Source organism: Lepisosteus oculatus, chromosome 4 (genome assembly GCF_040954835.1).
Source record: "Lepisosteus oculatus isolate fLepOcu1 chromosome 4, fLepOcu1.hap2, whole genome shotgun sequence".
NCBI lineage: Eukaryota > Metazoa > Chordata > Actinopteri > Semionotiformes > Lepisosteidae > Lepisosteus > Lepisosteus oculatus.
Window position 1 is genome coordinate 12,794,817 of NC_090699.1, and position 17,942 is coordinate 12,812,758.

The window sequence follows — 17,942 nt, forward strand, 5'->3', positions numbered from 1 at the left end:
CCCTCAGATGATCCACACTGACCCCTCAGATGATCCACAGTAACCCCTCAGATGATCCACACTGACCCCTCAGATGACCCACACTGACCCCTCAGATGATCCACAGTAACCCCTGAGATGATCCACACTGACCCCTCAGATGATCCACACTGACCCCTCAGATGATCCACAGTAACCCCTCAGATGATCCACACTGACCCCTCAGATGATCCACAGTAACCCCTGAGATGATCCACACTGACCCCTCAGGTGATCCACACTGACCCCTGAGATGACCCACACTGACCCCTGAGATGACCCACACTGACCCCTCAGGTGATCCACAGTAACCCCTGAGATGACCCACACTGACCCCTCAGGTGATCCACAGTAATGCCAGTTTTCCGGACCCTGTCCTGTCTCAGGTTTGGCCGGCGGATGCTCCTCACCTTCTCCTACCTGCTGATGGCTGTGGGTGGCACCTGCGCCGCCTTCGCCCCCACCTTCCCCGCCTTCTGCGTGTTCCGATTCCTGTGTGGGATGGCTCTGTCCGGGATGAGCCTGAACTGCTTCTCTCTGCGTGAGTCATCCTGCCGCTTTCTGTCTGTCAGTGTCTGTCTGCGTGTCTGTGTGTCTCTGTCTGAGTGTCTGAGTGTCTGAGTGTCTGAGTGTCAGTGTGTCAGTGTGTCAGTGTGTCAGTGTGTCAGTGTGTCAGTGTGTCAGTGTGTCAGTGTGTCAGTGTGTCTGTGTGTCTCTGTCTGAGTGTCTGAGTGTCTGAGTGTCAGTGTGTCAGTGTGTCTGTGTGTCTCTGTCTGCGTGTCTGAGTGTCTGAGTGTCTGAGTGTCTGAGTGTCTGTGTCAGTGTGTCTGTGTGTCTCTGTGTCTCTGTGTGTCTGAGTGTCAGTGTGTCTCTGTGTGTCTCTGTCTGAGTGTCTGAGTTTCTGAGTGTCTGTGTGTCTGTGTCTGTCTGCGTGTCTGTGTGTCTCTGTCAGTGTGTCTGTGTGTCTGAGTGTCTGTGTCTGTGTGTCTGAGTGTCTCTGTGTGTCTCTGTGTGTCTCCGTCTGAGTGTCTGAGTTTCTGAGTGTCTGTGTGTCTGTGTCTGTCTGTGTGTCTGTGTGTCTCTGTCTGTGTGTCTGAGTGTCTGAGTGTCTCTGTTGGTGTGTCTGAGTGTCTGTGTGTCTCTGTCTGTGTGTCTGAGTGTCTGAGTGTCTCTGTTGGTGTGTCTGAGTGTCTGAGTGTCTCTGTTGGTGTGTCTGAGTGTCTGAGTGTCTGAGTGTCTGAGTGTCTGAGTGTCTGAGTGTCAGTGTGTCAGTGTGTCTCCGTCTGAGTGTCTGAGTTTCTGAGTGTCTGTGTGTCTGTGTCTGTCTGTGTGTCTCTGTGTCTCTGTGTCTCTGTGTCTCTGTGTGTCTGAGTGTCTGAGTGTCTCTGTTGGTGTGTCTGAGTGTCTCTGTTGGTGTGTCTGAGTGTCAGTGTGTCAGTGTGTCTGAGTGTCTGAGTGTCTGAGTGTCTGAGTGTGTCAGTGTGTCAGTGTGTCAGTGTGTCAGTGTGTCAGTGTGTCAGTGTGTCAGTGTGTCAGTGTGTCTGAGTGTCTGAGTGTCTGAGTGTCTGAGTGTCTGAGTGTCTGAGTGTCTGAGTCTTTGTGCGTCTGAGTGTCTGAGTGTTTGTGTCTGTGCGTCTCTGTCTGAGTGTCTGAGTGTCTCTGTTGGTGTGTCTGTGTGTCTGAGTGACTGTGTTTCTGAGTCTCTCAATTCAATTCAATTCAAGGTGCTTTATTAGCATGACCGATGGGTACAATCAGTGTTGCCAAAGCAAATAAAAATAATAAAATGAACATGGAACAAAACAAAAAATAGAAGTAAAATAAAATCTACAGACATGTTACAGACATTTACAACAAAGACATATTATAAAATATTGACATATACTGTAGGCGGCTGGAGCATTATTGGTAGACAGACTCACTGTTCCTCAGGCTGTGACAGGAGATCACATACTGGGTTGCCAGTTCAACTGAGTTCCCTCCTCCCTCTCCCAGTAGGATTGGGACCCGTTGTGATTCTGGCAGGTGTGGGAACTCTGGGACTAGATTTCTGAGTTTAGGGAAGAATGTTTCTCTAATCCCAGAGTATCAGTCACAGTGCTGTAGGAAGTGCACCTCTGTCTCTATTTCTCCCCGCTGGCAGTGGGAGCACAGCCTGTCCTCTCTGGGCAGCCAGGTCTGCCTGTGTCGCCCAGTTTCTATGGCCAGGCTGTGGTCACTGAGCCTGTACTTCGTCAGGGTCTGTTTCTTTTTGTTATTTTTTATTTTGGTCAAATATTCAGCTAGTGTGTATTGTCTGTTTAGGGTTCTGTAGCATTCCAGTTTATGTTGTGTTTGTGTGTGTGTGTCCCAGTATGTGAGATATTGCTGTTTGATCTGTGCTGTGATGTGGTTGAGTCTGGGTTGTGGTGCTCTAGCAGTGCTGTCCTGAGGCTGGTTAGTGTCGGTGTGGCTCAGGTCGGTGAGCCTCAGGACCAGCTGGCTCAGGGGGCTCTGTTTTGGGCTCAGCTCTTGGCTCAGCAGGGCTCTGTAGTGGTAGGAATTTTGGTCACTGTTTTTTAGGTGTAGCCAATACTTTAATATTCTTTTCTGTATGTTTATCAATAGTGGGTACTGGCCTAATTCGGCCCTGCACCTGTTGTTAGGAGTTTTTCTCTGCACATATAGATATTGAACAGTGTTGGGCTCAGGCTGCAGCCCTGTCTCACCCCACGGCCTTGGGTGAAGAATTTAGTCCTTTTGTTTCCAATTTTCATTGCACATTTGCTCTCTGAATACATTGATTTAATTATGTCGTACACTTTGCCCCCTATGCCACTTTGGAGTAGTTTGTAAAACAATCTCTCATGCCAAATCGAGTCAAATGCTTTTTTGAAATCGACAAAGCAGGCAAAAAATTTTCCTTTGTGTTTTTGGTGGACGTGTTTGTCTATCAGTGTGTGTAGGGTGTAAATGTGATCAGACAGTGCCTGTCTGTCTCTTTATCAGTCTATCTGAGTGTCTGTACATTTGAGTGCCTGTCTACCACTTTCTGACTCTCTCTCCCCTCTCTCCCCTCTCTCCCCTCTCCCCTCTCTCCCCTCTCTCCTCTCTCCCCCTCTCTCTCCCCCCTCTCCCCCCTCTCTCTCCTCTCTCTCCTCCCCTCTCTCTCCTCTGCCCTCTCTCCTCTCTCTCCTCTCCCCCTCCTCTCTCTCCTCTCTCCTCTCTCCTCCTACCATCTCTCCTCTCCCCCTCCTCTCTCTCCTCTCTCCTCACTCCTCCCCCCTCTCTCTGCTCTCCCCCTCCTCTCCCTCTCTCTCCTCTCTCTCCTCTCTCTCCTCTCTCCTTCCCCCTCTCTCTCCTTTCCCCCTCCTCTCCCTCTCTCTCCTCTCTCTCCCCCCTCTCTCTCCTCTCTCTCCTCAGTTCTAGAGTGGGTCCCCGTGCACATGCGCACCGTGTTTGGCACAGGAATAGGATACTTCTACACGATTGGCCAGCTGCTCCTGGCGGGCGTGGCCTACCTGATCCGCGACTGGCGCTGGCTGACACTGGCAGTGTCTGTGCCCTTCTACATCTCCTTCCTGTACTCCTGGTGAGAGAGACAGGTATATCTGTGTCTGTGCCCTTCTACATCTCCTTCCTGTACTCCTGGTGAGAGAGACAGGTATATCTGTGTCTGTGCCCTTCTACATCTCCTTCCTGTACTCCTGGTGAGAGAGACAGGTATATCTGTGTCTGTGCCCTTCTACATCTCCTTCCTGTACTCCTGGTGAGAGAGACAGGTATATCTGTGTCTGTGCCCTTCTACATCTCCTTCCTGTACTCCTGGTGAGAGAGACAGGTATATCTGTGTCTGTGCGCTTCTACATCTCCTTCCTGTACTCCTGGTGAGAGAGACAGGTATATCTGTGTCTGTGCGCTTCTACATCTCCTTCCTGTACTCCTGGTGAGAGAGACAGGTATATCTGTGTCTGTGCGCTTCTACATCTCCTTCCTGTACTCCTGGTGAGAGAGACAGGTATATCTGTGTCTGTGCGCTTCTACATCTCCTTCCTGTACTCCTGGTGAGAGAGACAGGTATATCTGTGTCTGTGCCCTTCTACATCTCCTTCCTGTACTCCTGGTGAGAGAGACAGGTATATCTGTGTCTGTGTGCTTCTACATCTCCTTCCTGTACTCCTGGTGAGAGAGACAGGTATATCTGTGTCTGTGCCCTTCTACATCTCCTTCCTGTACTCCTGGTGAGAGAGACAGGTATATCTGTGTCTGTGCCCTTCTACATCTCCTTCCTGTACTCCTGGTGAGAGAGACAGGTATATCTGTGTCTGTGCGCTTCTACATCTCCTTCCTGTACTACTGGTGAGAGAGACAGGTATATCTGTGTCTGTGCGCTTCTACATCTCCTTCCTGTACTCCTGGTGAGAGAGACAGGTATATCTGTGTCTGTGCCCTTCTACATCTCCTTCCTGTACTCCTGGTGAGAGAGACAGGTATATCTGTGTCTGTGCCCTTCTACATCGCCTTCCTGTACTCCTGGTGAGAGAGACAGGTATATCTGTGTCTGTGCGCTTCTACATCTCCTTCCTGTACTCCTGGTGAGAGAGACAGGTATATCTGTGTCTGTGCCCTTCTCCATCTCCTTCCTGTACTCCTGGTGAGAGAGACAGGTATATCTGTGTCTGTGCCCTTCTCCATCTCCTTCCTGTACTCCTGGTGAGAGAGACAGGTATATCTGTGTCTGTGCCCTTCTACATCTCCTTCCTGTACTCCTGGTGAGAGAGACAGGTATATCTGTGTCTGTGCCCTTCTACATCGCCTTCCTGTACTCCTGGTGAGAGAGACAGGTATATCTGTGTCTGTGCCCTTATACATCTCCTTCCTGTACTCCTGGTGAGAGAGACAGGTATATCTGTGTCTGTGCGCTTCTACATCTCCTTCCTGTACTCCTGGTGAGAGAGACAGGTATATCTGTGTCTGTGCCCTTCTACATCTCCTTCCTGTACTCCTGGTGAGAGAGACAGGTATATCTGTGTCTGTGTGCTTCTACATCTCCTTCCTGTACTCCTGGTGAGAGAGACAGGTATATCTGAGTCTGTGCCCTTCTACATCTCCTTCCTGTACTCCTGGTGAGAGAGACAGGTATATCTGTGTCTGTGCCCTTCTACATCTCCTTCCTGTACTCCTGGTGAGAGAGACAGGTATATCTGAGTCTGTGCCCTTCTACATCTCCTTCCTGTACTCCTGGTGAGAGAGACAGGTATATCTGTGTCTGTGCCCTTCTACATCTCCTTCCTGTACTCCTGGTGAGAGAGACAGGTATATCTGTGTCTGTGCCCTTCTACATCTCCTTCCTGTACTCCTGGTGAGAGAGACAGGTATATCTGTGTCTGTGTGCTTCTACATCTCCTTCCTGTACTCCTGGTGAGAGAGACAGGTATATCTGTTTCTGTGCCCTTCTACATCTCCTTCCTGTACTCCTGGTGAGAGAGACAGGTATATCTGTGTCTGTGCCCTTCTACATCTCCTTCCTGTACTCCTGGTGAGAGAGACAGGTATATCTGTGTCTGTGCGCTTCTACATCTCCTTCCTGTACTCCTGGTGAGAGAGACAGGTATATCTGTGTCTGTGCCCTTCTACATCTCCTTCCTGTACTCCTGGTGAGAGAGACAGGTATATCTGTGTCTGTGCCCTTCTACATCTCCTTCCTGTACTCCTGGTGAGAGAGACAGGTATATCTGTGTCTGTGCCCTTCTACATCTCCTTCCTGTACTCCTGGTGAGAGAGACAGGTATATCTGTGTCTGTGTGCTTCTACATCTCCTTCCTGTACTCCTGGTGAGAGAGACAGGTATATCTGTGTCTGTGCCCTTCTACATCTCCTTCCTGTACTCCTGGTGAGAGAGACAGGTATATCTGTGTCTGTGCCCTTCTACATCTCCTTCCTGTACTCCTGGTGAGAGAGACAGGTATATCTGTGTCTGTGCCCTTCTACATCTCCTTCCTGTACTCCTGGTGAGAGAGACAGGTATATCTGTGTCTGTGCGCTTCTACATCGCCTTCCTGTACTCCTGGTGAGAGAGACAGGTATATCTGTGTCTGTGCGCTTCTACATCTCCTTCCTGTACTCCTGGTGAGAGAGACAGGTATATCTGTGTCTGTGCCCTTCTACATCTCCTTCCTGTACTCCTGGTGAGAGAGACAGGTATATCTGTGTCTGTGCCCTTCTACATCTCCTTCCTGTACTCCTGGTGAGAGAGACAGGTATATCTGTGTCTGTTCCCTTCTACATTTCCTTCCTGTACTCCTGGTGAGAGAGACAGGTATATCTGTGTCTGTGCCCTTCTACATCTCCTTCCTGTACTCCTGGTGAGAGAGACAGGTATATCTGAGTCTGTGCCCTTCTACATCTCCTTCCTGTACTCCTGGTGAGAGAGACAGGTATATCTGTGTCTGTGCGCTTCTACATCTCCTTCCTGTACTCCTGGTGAGAGAGACAGGTATATCTGTGTCTGTGCGCTTCTACATCTCCTTCCTGTACTCCTGGTGAGAGAGACAGGTATATCTGTGTCTGTGCGCTTCTACATCTCCTTCCTGTACTCCTGGTGAGAGAGACAGGTATATCTGTGTCTGTGCGCTTCTACATCGCCTTCCTGTACTCCTGGTGAGAGAGACAGGTATATCTGTGTCTGTGCCCTTCTACATCGCCTTCCTGTACTCCTGGTGAGAGAGACAGGTATATCTGTGTCTGTGCGCTTCTACATCTCCTTCCTGTACTCCTGGTGAGAGAGACAGGTATATCTGTGTCTGTGCCCTTCTACATCTCCTTCCTGTACTCCTGGTGAGAGAGACAGGTATATCTGTGTCTGTGCCCTTCTACATCTCCTTCCTGTACTCCTGGTGAGAGAGACAGGTATATCTGTGTCTGTGCCCTTCTACATCTCCTTCCTGTACTCCTGGTGAGAGAGACAGGTATATCTGAGTCTGTGCCCTTCTACATCTCCTTCCTGTACTCCTGGTGAGAGAGACAGGTATATCTGTGTCTGTGCCCTTCTACATCTCCTTCCTGTACTCCTGGTGAGAGAGACAGGTATATCTGTGTCTGTGCCCTTCTACATCGCCTTCCTGTACTCCTGGTGAGAGAGACAGGTATATCTGTGTCTGTGTGCTTCTACATCTCCTTCCTGTACTCCTGGTGAGAGAGACAGGTATATCTGTGTCTGTGTGCTTCTACATCTCCTTCCTGTACTCCTGGTGAGAGAGACAGGTATATCTGTGTACAGGTACAGGTACATATAGAGACAAGGGTATATTGAGAGAGACAGGGGTATATATGAGAGAGAGAGGGATGTATAGGAGAGAGAGAGGGGTGTATAGGACAGAGACAGGGGTATATAAGAGAGGGACAGGGGTATATAAGAGAGGGACAGGGGTATATAGGAGAGAGGGAGAGGTATATAGGAGAGAGACAGGGGTATTTAGGAGAGAGACGGGGGTATTTAGGAGAGAGACGGGATATATAGGAGAGAGACAGGGGTATTTAGGAGAGAGACGGGATATATAGGAGAGAGACAGGGGTATTTAGGAGAGAGACAGGGGTATTTAGGAGAGAGACGGGATATATAGGAGAGAGACAGGACTATATAGGAGAGAGACAGGGGTATTTAGGAGAGAGTCGGGATATATAGGAGAGAGACAGGGGTATTTAGGAGAGAGACAGGGGTATTTAGGAGAGAGACGGGATATATAGGAGAGAGACAGGACTATATAGGAGAGAGACAGGGGTATTTAGGAGAGAGACGGGATATAAAGGAGAGAGACAGGGGTATATAGGAGAGAGACAGGACTATATAGGAGAGAGACAGGGGTATTTAGGAGAGAGACGGGATATATAGGAAAGAGACGTGTATTTAGGAGAGAGACAGGATATATAGGAGAGAGACAGGACTATAAAGGAGAGAGACAGGGGTATTTAGGAGAGAGACGGGTATTTAGGAGAGAGACGGGATATATAGGAGAGAGACAGGACTATATAGGAGAGAGACAGGGGTATTTAGGAGAGAGACGGGTATTTAGGAGAGAGACAGGACTATATAGGAGAGAGACAGGGGTATTTAGGAGAGAGACGGGATATATAGGAGAGAGACAGGGGTATTTAGGAGAGAGACAGGATATATAGGAGAGAGACAGGGGTATTAAGGAGAGAGACGGGATATATAGGAGAGAGACGGGTATTTAGGAGAGAGACAGGGGTATTTAGGAGAGAGACAGGACTATATAGGAGAGAGACAGGGGTATTTAGGAGAGAGACAGGGGTATTAAGGAGAGAGACGGGATATATAGGAGAGAGACAGGACTATATAGGAGAGAGACAGGGGTATTTAGGAGAGAGACGGGTATTTAGGAGAGAGACAGGACTATATAGGAGAGAGACAGGGGTATTTAGGAGAGAGACGGGATATATAGGAGAGAGACGGGACTATATAGGAGAGAGACAGGGGTATTTAGGAGAGAGAGGGTATATAGGAGAGAGAGGGGGGTATATAGGAGAGAGACAGGACTATATAGGAGAGAGACAGGGGTATTTAGGAGAGAGAGGGTATATAGGAGAGAGAGGGGGGTATATAGGAGAGAGAGGGGGGTATATAAAACGAAGGGAGAGCAGTGCCGCTGTCATGAGGGGTGACTGCAGGCGCTGAGCCCGGCCCGCTCTGTGGCCCGCAGGTGGGTGCTGGAGTCGGCCCGCTGGCTGGTGCTGAAGGGGAAGACAGATGCAGCTGTGAGGAACCTGCGGCTGGTGGCCAGACTCAACGGGCACAAGGACCAGGGGGACAGGATCGACACCGAGGTCTGTCTGCCCCTGTGTCAGCCTGTCTGTCTGTCTGTCTGTCCCTGTGTCTGTCTGTCTGTCTGTCTGTCTGTCTGTCTGTCTGTCTGTCTGTCCCTGTGTCAGCCTGTCTGTCTGTCTGTCCCTGTGTCAGCCTGTCTGTCTGTCTGTCTGTCTGTCTGTCTGTCTGTCTGTCTGTGTCTCAGCCTGTCCGTGTGTCTGTCTCTCTGTCAGCCTGTCCGTGTGTCTGTCTCTCTGTCAGCCTGTCTGTGTGTCCCTGTGTCAGCCTGTCTGTCTGTCTGTCTCTCTGTCAGCCTGTCTGTCTGTCTGTCCCTGTGTCAGCCTGTCTGTCTGCCTGTCTGTCTGTCCCTGTGTCAGCCTGTCTGTCTGTCTGTCTGTCTGTCTGTCTCTGTCTCAGCCTGTCCGTGTGTCTGTCTCTCTGTCAGCCTGTCTGTGTGTCCCAGTGTCAGCCTGTCTGTCTGTCTGTCTACCTGTCAGCCTGTCTGTGTGTCTGTCCCTGTGTCCAGGTGCTGCAGGCCGCCATGCAGAAGGAGCTGTCAGCCTGTCTGTCTCTGTGTCAGCCTGTCTGTCTGTCTGTCTGTCTGTCTGTCTGTCCCTGTGTCAGCCTGTCAGTCTGCCTGTCTGTCTGTGTGTCTCTTTGTCAGCCTGTCTGTCTGTCTGTCCCTGTGTCAGCCTGTCTGTCTGTCTCTGTGTCAGCCTGTCTGTCTGTCTGTCCCTGTGTCCAGGTGCTGCAGGCCGCCATGCAGAAGGAGCTGTCAGCCTGTCTGTCTCTGTGTCAGCCTGTCTGTCTGTCTGTCCCTGTGTCCAGGTGCTGCAGGCTGCCATGCAGGAGGAGCTGTCAGCCTGTCTGTCTCTGTGTCAGCCTGTCTGTGTGTCTGTCCCTGTGTCCAGGTGCTGCAGGCTGCCATGCAGAAGGAGCTGTCAGTCTCCAGGAAGGCCAGCTCTGCCCTGGACCTGCTGCGCACACCAGGCATGAGGAGAATCACTGTCTGCCTCAGCTTCGCCTGGTGAGGGCGCTGTCTCTCCTCTCGCTCCTGATCCAGGCAGCTCATATAACTTGGGTGGCACATTGGCGCAGGGGTTAGCATTGCTGTCTCACGGCACTGGGGCCCTGGGTTCGATTCCAAACCTGGGCCGCTGTCCGTGTGGAGTCTGCATGTTCTCCCTGTGTTCACCTGGGTTTCCTCCCAGTCCTGTGATGGGCTGGTGTCCTGTCCAGTGTGTGTATTGAAGACTCCTGGACATCCTACAGGACTGGGGTTCTGGAGGGCCAGGGCTGGAAAACAGGCTCCACTCTGCATCCTGAGGCCTTAATGTGGCTTAATTGGCTTAAGTGGCTAAATTGGCCAGTTAGCGTCTTAATCGACCCAGTTAGTGTGTTAATTGAACCAGCCAGTGTGTTAATTGGAAGAGTGAGCGTCTAACCTGAGTGCTGGAGGGCGGTCTTCCCCCCCAGGTTCTCCACCAGCTTCGCCTACTACGGCCTGTCCCTGGACCTGCCGAGGTTCGGCGTCAGCCTCTACCTCATGCAGGTGATCTTCGGCGCCGTGGACGTCCCCGCCAAGCTGCTCGCCACGGCGGCCATGAGCGTGCTGGGGCGCCGGGCCACGCAGAGCGGCGCGCTCGTCCTCGCCGGGCTGACCGTGCTGGCCAACCTGCTGGTGCCGTCCGGTCCGTCACGGTGCTACTTCCTGTCCACTCCCTGTGTGTCCTGCTCATTGTAACAGCGTGTCTCAGGGGGACGCGGCTCTTACATTGTGTCCAGAAGGGGGCCTGTGGGAGATATGAGGGGGGCTGTGGGATAGGTGTGTGTATCAGTGTGAGTTACAAGGGGGATTGTGGGATAGGTGTATGTAATAATGTGAGATATAAGAGGATTGTGGGATAGGTATGTGTATCAGTGGGACATACAAGTGGGATTGTGGGATAGGTAGGTATGCTAGTGTGAGGTACAAAGGGGATTATGAGACATTAAGATGTCACAGGCACTCCTGACGTCTGTGTGTCAGCGTGTGTACTTGGGCCCTGCTGACACCTGTGTGTGTGTCTGTGTGTGTCAGTGTGTGTACTCAGGCCCTGCTGACGCCTGTGTGTGTGTCTGTGTGTGTCAGTGTGTGTACTCAGGCCCTGCTGACGCCTGTGTGTGTGTCTGTGTGTGTCAGTGTGTGTACTCAGGCCCTGCTGACACCTGTGTGTGTGTGTGATCAGAATTACAGGTGCTGCGGACCTGTCTGGCTGTGCTGGGGAAGGGCTGTCTGGCTGCCTCCTTCATGTGCTGTTTCCTGTATGCTGGAGAGCTGTTCCCCACTGTGATCCGGTAACTACCCATCTCCCCATCTCTCCTTCTTCCCATCGCCCCACCTCCCCATCTCTCCTTCTCTCCTTCTCTCCTTCTCTCCTTCTACGGATATGGTCCCTGTCTGTCTCTCTCAGTGTAGTCTCAGCAGGCAGGGTGTGGATACGGTCCCGTCTGTCTCTCTCGGTGTAGTCTCAGCAGGCAGGGTGTGGATACGGTCCCGTCTGTCTCTCTCGGTGTAGTCTCAGCAGGCAGGGTGTGGATACGGTCCCGTCTGTCTCTCTCGGTGTAGTCTCAGCAGGCAGGGTGTGGATACGGTCCCGTCTGTCTCTCTCGGTGTAGTCTCAGCAGGCAGGGTGTGGATACGGTCCCGTCTGTCTCTCTCGGTGTAGTCTCAGCAGGCAGGGTGTGGATACGGTCCCGTCTGTCTCTCTCGGTGTAGTCTCAGCAGGCAGGGTGTGGATACGGTCCCGTCTGTCTCTCTCGGTGTAGTCTCAGCAGGCAGGGTGTGGATACGGTCCCGTCTGTCTCTCTCGGTGTAGTCTCAGCAGGCAGGGTGTGGATACGGTCCCGTCTGTCTCTCTCGGTATAGTCTCAGCAGGCAGGGTCTGGATACGGTCCCTGTCTGTCTCTCTCGGTGTAGTCTCAGCAGGCAGGGTGTGGATACGGTCCCTGTCTGTCTCTCTCGGTGTAGTCTCAGCAGGCAGGGTGTGGATACGGTCCCGTCTGTCTCTCTCGGTGTAGTCTCAGCAGGCAGGGTGTGGATACGGTCCCGTCTGTCTCTCTCGGTGTAGTCTCAGCAGGCAGGGTGTGGATACGGTCCCGTCTGTCTCTCTCGGTGTAGTCTCAGCAGGCAGGGTGTGGATACGGTCCCGTCTGTCTCTCTCGGTGTAGTCTCAGCAGGCAGGGTGTGGATACGGTCCCGTCTGTCTCTCTCGGTGTAGTCTCAGCAGGCAGGGTGTGGATACGGTCCCTGTCTGTCTCTCTCGGTGTAGTCTCAGCAGGCAGGGTGTGGATACGGTCCCGTCTGTCTCTCTCGGTGTAGTCTCAGCAGGCAGGGTGTGGATACGGTCCCGTCTGTCTCTCTCGGTGTAGTCTCAGCAGGCAGGGTGTGGATACGGTCCCGTCTGTCTCTCTCGGTGTAGTCTCAGCAGGCAGGGTGTGGATACGGTCCCGTCTGTCTCTCTCGGTGTAGTCTCAGCAGGCAGGGTGTGGATACGGTCCCGTCTGTCTCTCTCGGTATAGTCTCAGCAGGCAGGGTCTGGATACGGTCCCTGTCTGTCTCTCTCGGTGTAGTCTCAGCAGGCAGGGTGTGGATACGGTCCCGTCTGTCTCTCTCGGTGTAGTCTCAGCAGGCAGGGTGTGGATACGGTCCCGTCTGTCTCTCTCGGTGTAGTCTCAGCAGGCAGGGTGTGGATACGGTCCCGTCTGTCTCTCTCGGTGTAGTCTCAGCAGGCAGGGTGTGGATACGGTCCCGTCTGTCTCTCTCGGTGTAGTCTCAGCAGGCAGGGTGTGGATACGGTCCCGTCTGTCTCTCTCGGTGTAGTCTCAGCAGGCAGGGTGTGGATACGGTCCTGTCTCTCTCTCTCGGTGTAGTCTCAGCAGGCAGGGTGTGGATACGGTCCTGTCTGTCTCTCTCGGTGTAGTCTCAGCAGGCAGGGTGTCCCTGTCTGTCAGTGTAGTCCCAGCGTTGATCTGGTCTCTCCTCTCCTCTTTCCCAGGCAGTCTGGGATAGGCTGGATGTCCATGGTGGCGCGGGTGGGCTCCATGGTGTCCCCAGTGGTGCTGCTGCTGGGGGAGTTCCTGCCCTGGCTGTCGGGGGTGGTCTACGGGGTCGCCCCCATCATTTCGGGGGTCATCGCTGCCTTCCTGCCCGAGACCCTGGGCACAGCCTTGCCTGACACCATCCAGGACGTGGAGGAGAGGTGAGAGGTCACGCCCGGGCCAGCGTGGGGTCACACAAGGGTCGGGGAGAGCTAGGACTGTAGCAGTGGAGCCAGGATACTGAAACACATTCAGGTTTTATACAACCAGGATCAAGTTATTGATCTCACAGCGTGTTGTGGGGAGTGAGGTGGACTGGTGAACTGAGACATCAGCTGGGCCTCAGAGTATCACCTCCTCTGAACATTTAGCTCAGGGGGTTCAAGAACTCCAAATCACGCAGGGATTCAGGGGTCAGAGTTCAAACTGGGAACATCCCAGTACAACAGGGTCAGCACCTTGACCACCAGACCAGCTGGCCTCCTGGTACAACAGGGTCAGCACCTTGACCACCAGACCAGCTGGCCTCCCGGTACAACAGGGTCAGCACCTTGACCTCTAGACCAGCTGGCCTCCTGGTACAACAGGGTCAGCACCTTGACCACTGGACCAGCTGGCCTCCCAGTACAACAGGGTCAGCACCTTGACCACTAGACCAGCTGGCCTCCCGGTACAACAGGGTCAGCACCTTGACCACCAGACCAGCTGGACTCCCGGTACAACAGGGTCAGCACCTTGACCACCAGACCAGCTGGACTCCCGGTACAACAGGGTCAGCACCTTGACCACCAGACCAGCTGGCCTCCTGGTACAACAGGGTCAGCACCTTGACCACCAGACCAGCTGGCCTCCTGTATGACGTCCTTAATGCAGATATGAAGTGCTTCATCGGAATCTCTCTCCATCAGAATGTGTGGGCAGAAGACCAAGAAGGAGGAGCTCATGCTGAAGGACAGCAAGGATCTGCAGCAGACGGAAGACATCTGAAGCCACACCCCCAGGGCTGACAGACCAAGCCCCCAAGCCCTGATGACCCTGCCCTGTCCCTGGTGACCCCGCCCCCAAGCCCTGATGACCCTGCCCTGTCCCTGGTGAGCCCGCCCCCAAGCCCTGATGAGCCCGCCCTGTCCCTGGTGACCCCGCCCCCAAGCCCTGATGAGCCCGCCCTGTCCCTGGTAACCCCGCCCCAAAGCCCTGATGAGCCCGCCCTGTCGCTGGTGACCCCGCCCCAAAGCCCTGATGAGCCCGCCCTGTCCCTGGTAACCCCGCCCCAAAGCCCCGACGACACCCCCCCCAAAGGCCCAGATGTGTCATGTGTCCCCTTCCCACACGCCTCTGTCTCAGTGTGTCGTCTCACACTCAGCACGTGTGTGCATGTGGCGCTCTGGGCAGCACGTGTGGTACTCCAGATCCTCACAGGACACACACACACACACTGGACAGGACACCAGCCCCTCACAGGACACACACACACACATCCTGGACAGGACACCAGCCCATCACAGTAAACACACACACACACACACACACACACACACACACACACACACACACACACACACACACACACACACACACACCCTGGACAAGACACCAGCCCATCACAGTAAACACACACACACACACACACCCTGGACAAGACACCAGCCCATCACAGGAAACACACACACACACACACACACACACAGACACACACACACACACACACCAGGGCCAGTTCTCCCAGCAGCATGCCTGTGGACTGTGGGAGGAGACCAGAGCACCAGGAGGAAACCCAGGTGAACACAGGGAGAACATGCAGACTCCACACAGATCCTGTCTGGAATTGAACAGATGGAGCATTGAATGTCGGTCCAGGACTGAACCCCGATCCCCAGCCCTGCGAGACAGCGTGCCCTCGAGACAGAATGTACTTAAATCCAATTTATTACAGCAGTTTGTTATAGCAATTAAACAACAGGGTAGATCTGACAGAGGTCTGTTGCTCTCAATGTCCACTGTGCTCACAGTCTCCAGTGGGCACTTTTTTCCTCAAGATCATAGGACGCGTGAAACCTTGGTAAGATGGTACCAAGACGGTAATCAAGCAAGTTCGTTTACTGTTAAATTTCACATAAATCATTTCGGCGTGGGACACAGCTGAGCGCTGACACAACGTCATCTTGAGCTCTCCGGGGGGGCACTGCCACTGGAGTTACCGTCCCAGCGAGGCTAAGAGAGCCCCGAGTGGACACGACAGCGCAGGGCGGAACGAGTGTCTCGAAGCCAGGGCGGCCGGCCGGACGTATTTCTGTGCGACACCGCGGCGGGAGGGAGTCGGTGTCGCCTGCGGTCCTGCGTCCGGAAGGTGTCCGTGGTTTTTTTGTGTTTTTTTAAATTGTTATTAAAATACAAAAAGGGAAAGTACAGAAAGCAGGGGTATATACATACGAATATACAGACGTCTCAACGTGACACAACAAGGTAGCAACAAGTGAATGAAACGGGTAAAAAAAGCTCAGCAGATATGAACCTGGCCAGTACCTGGATGGGAGACTCCTGGGAAAGCTGAGGCTGCTGCTGGGAGAGGTGTTAGTGGGGCCAGTAGGGGGGCGCTCACCCTGTGGTCTGTGGGGGTCCTAACGCCCCAGGACAGTGAGGGGGACACTAGACTGTAAACAAGGTGCCGTCCTTCAGATGAAACGTAAAACGGAGGTCCTGCCTCTCTGTGGTCAGTCAAGACCCCAGGGTGTCTCTCAGAAAGAGTAGGGGTGTGACCCCAGTGTCCTGGACAGACTCCCCCTGGTCTTTACCAGTCATGGCCTCCTGATCACCCCCCTCTCTGAACTGGCCTCATCACTCTGCTCTCCTCCCCACTGAGAGCTGGAGTGTGTGAGCGGACTGGAGCATCATCACACTGGGGGGGTGGAGGGGATCCCCATTACCTGTAAATCGCTTTGAGTGGAGTGTCCAGAAAAGAGCTATTTAAGTGTTAGCAATTATTATTTTTATCATTATTATTTAAAAAAAAAAACACTTTGTCCATAGTACAGAGGTTATGTGGTGTTAGGGGTTACATTCAATAAGTTTATCTGCTAAAAGACTTTTGTAGACCAACTCACCAGGCTTATTTTTTAATATTTTCAGTTAATTACAGTATAGCTTGAACGAGTTAGAAAATTCTTTAAATAATTTTTTTCATCTTTAACTTATTTTTTTTCCCGACACCTGTGTATGTAAAAGTTTGCAAACAAGAGAATAACGTTGAACATTATACGGACTTCCCTGTTTGGATTCGAGACACCGAGAACAATATCTTTAGAAGTTAGATGTGCACAGAGATGAATATTGTATAGCCAAGAACAAGCAGTGTTCCAGCAAGGTGTTGAACGGTGACATGAGGAAAAATAATGTGTTCCGTTGTTTCAATATCTGCTCCGCAGAAGGCGCGGGTGTTACAGTCGGAGTTGAGCCGTTTTCTCGGAAAGTCCTTAGAGGGGTGTATGTTATTCCGTGTTTTAAAATGAATATCTCTAGTTTTGGGTGGCGTGGGGAGAGGGATGTATTCGGTTCTAGCGGAGACGGGAGAATCCCCATCTATGTCATCAAGAATTACTTTCTCCCTGATCCCTGGGAAGAATCTCTCGGCCACAATAGTACGCATGTATTTATTCTCCCCCAAGATATCCGATCTCTGGTAGTAGGGGAATTGTATTGGACTACGCAGGAGTTTTTTTTTTTACCAAAGCTAGGAGAGCAGGTGGAAGCCGTTGGGTAGATAAATCTGGAGATACTTTCTGTTTTAACCAAAAGTATTCTACCAAATAACGAGATATCTCGTTGTAACCAGCTATTAAGCCTAGCCTGACTTGTGGAGGGGCTGGGGACCGGGCCGAGCCGGGAGCCGGTGAGGTCCGGTAACAGACCGGGGCGGACGCAGTTTGAACCCGAGTCGCGCTCGCCGTGATGATGACGACGAGCCCGTTACCAAGACAGATGGCCAGCACTTCAGATGCAATAACGCCTTATGATTTAACACGCCGGTCTTCCTCGGAAGACTTTTTTAATGAAAACGACGAGGAGGGGGGACGCCATCCTGAGGGTGTCGGCGGCGAACCGCCCCTGCAGGGTTTATAGAAGCGTGTGGGACTTGTGTTTGTATTGTTTTTTTTTTAAAAAAAACGTTTTTATTTAAACAACGAAAGAAAATACCATTGAAACACGAGTACATATATCAAAAACATCGTCAGAGGGGGTAAAGTACGTATCACAATACAAATACACGTAAGGAAAAAAAGTTTAAACAGAGTAAATAAAGACGTAAATAAAGGACGTGTGTTTGTGTTTTGTGCTCTTCAGCACGGCTGTCTGCCCGCGTGACGCCTTCCCCCAGTTGCTGGGTTACCACAGGGGAAGTGACGTGATGATGTGGGAGGGGGAATGGCGATGCTTTGGGTGTGCCGTGTATTACTGCACGTGTGAAGGCGTAGAGCTACTACTACTACTAATAATAATATCCTGACACTTCTACAGCTCCTTCCTGGACCCTCCACTCCCGGTGCTGTCCAGTACTGGGGATCCCCTCCACCCCCCCAGTGTGATGATGCTCTAGCTCTCAGTGGGGAGGAGAGCAGAGTGATGAGGCCAGTTCAGAGAGGGGGGTGATCAGGAGGCCATGACTGGTAAAGACCAGGGGGAGTCTGTCCAGGACACTGGGGTCACACCCCTACTCTTTCTGAGAGACACCCTGGGGTCTTGACTGACCACAGAGAGGCAGGACCTCAGTTTCACGTCTCATCTGAAGGAGGGTGCCTTGTGTACAGTCCACCACAGATCGATGGTCTTCTTTATTTCTGGCCCTGCCTGTGGCCGGCCGGGGGTCTGTGTGGCCTGGCTGCCAGTCAGCTGCTCTCAGACTCCCTTACCTGGTGGGTGTGCGCGTGTGTGTGTGCGAGGTGATGAAGACATACATCCAGACCGAATCAAATCAAGGGAAAAAAATACTGTTGACTGGCATCACACAACCTCACTGACTCCACAGACACGAGGCTGTTCCGTTCGT

At 52.4% G+C, this 17,942-nt stretch overlaps 1 protein-coding gene across 1 annotated transcript in view; it reads left to right on the forward strand.

Annotated features, from left to right (window-relative positions):
• LOC138238356 (solute carrier family 22 member 6-like) overlaps positions 1–17,210 on the forward strand; it is a 21,151-nt gene extending 3,941 nt beyond the window's left edge. Inside the window, exons 3-10 of the mRNA XM_069188710.1 lie at positions 405–559; positions 3,421–3,589; positions 8,718–8,841; positions 9,733–9,848; positions 10,298–10,512; positions 11,050–11,158; positions 12,859–13,062; positions 13,810–17,210. Coding sequence (XP_069044811.1) covers positions 405–559; positions 3,421–3,589; positions 8,718–8,841; positions 9,733–9,848; positions 10,298–10,512; positions 11,050–11,158; positions 12,859–13,062; positions 13,810–13,888 — 1,171 coding nt within the window. The 3' untranslated portion in view covers positions 13,889–17,210. The remainder of the gene's footprint in view (positions 1–404; positions 560–3,420; positions 3,590–8,717; positions 8,842–9,732; positions 9,849–10,297; positions 10,513–11,049; positions 11,159–12,858; positions 13,063–13,809) is intronic.
• The last annotated feature ends 732 nt before the right edge of the window (positions 17,211–17,942 follow it).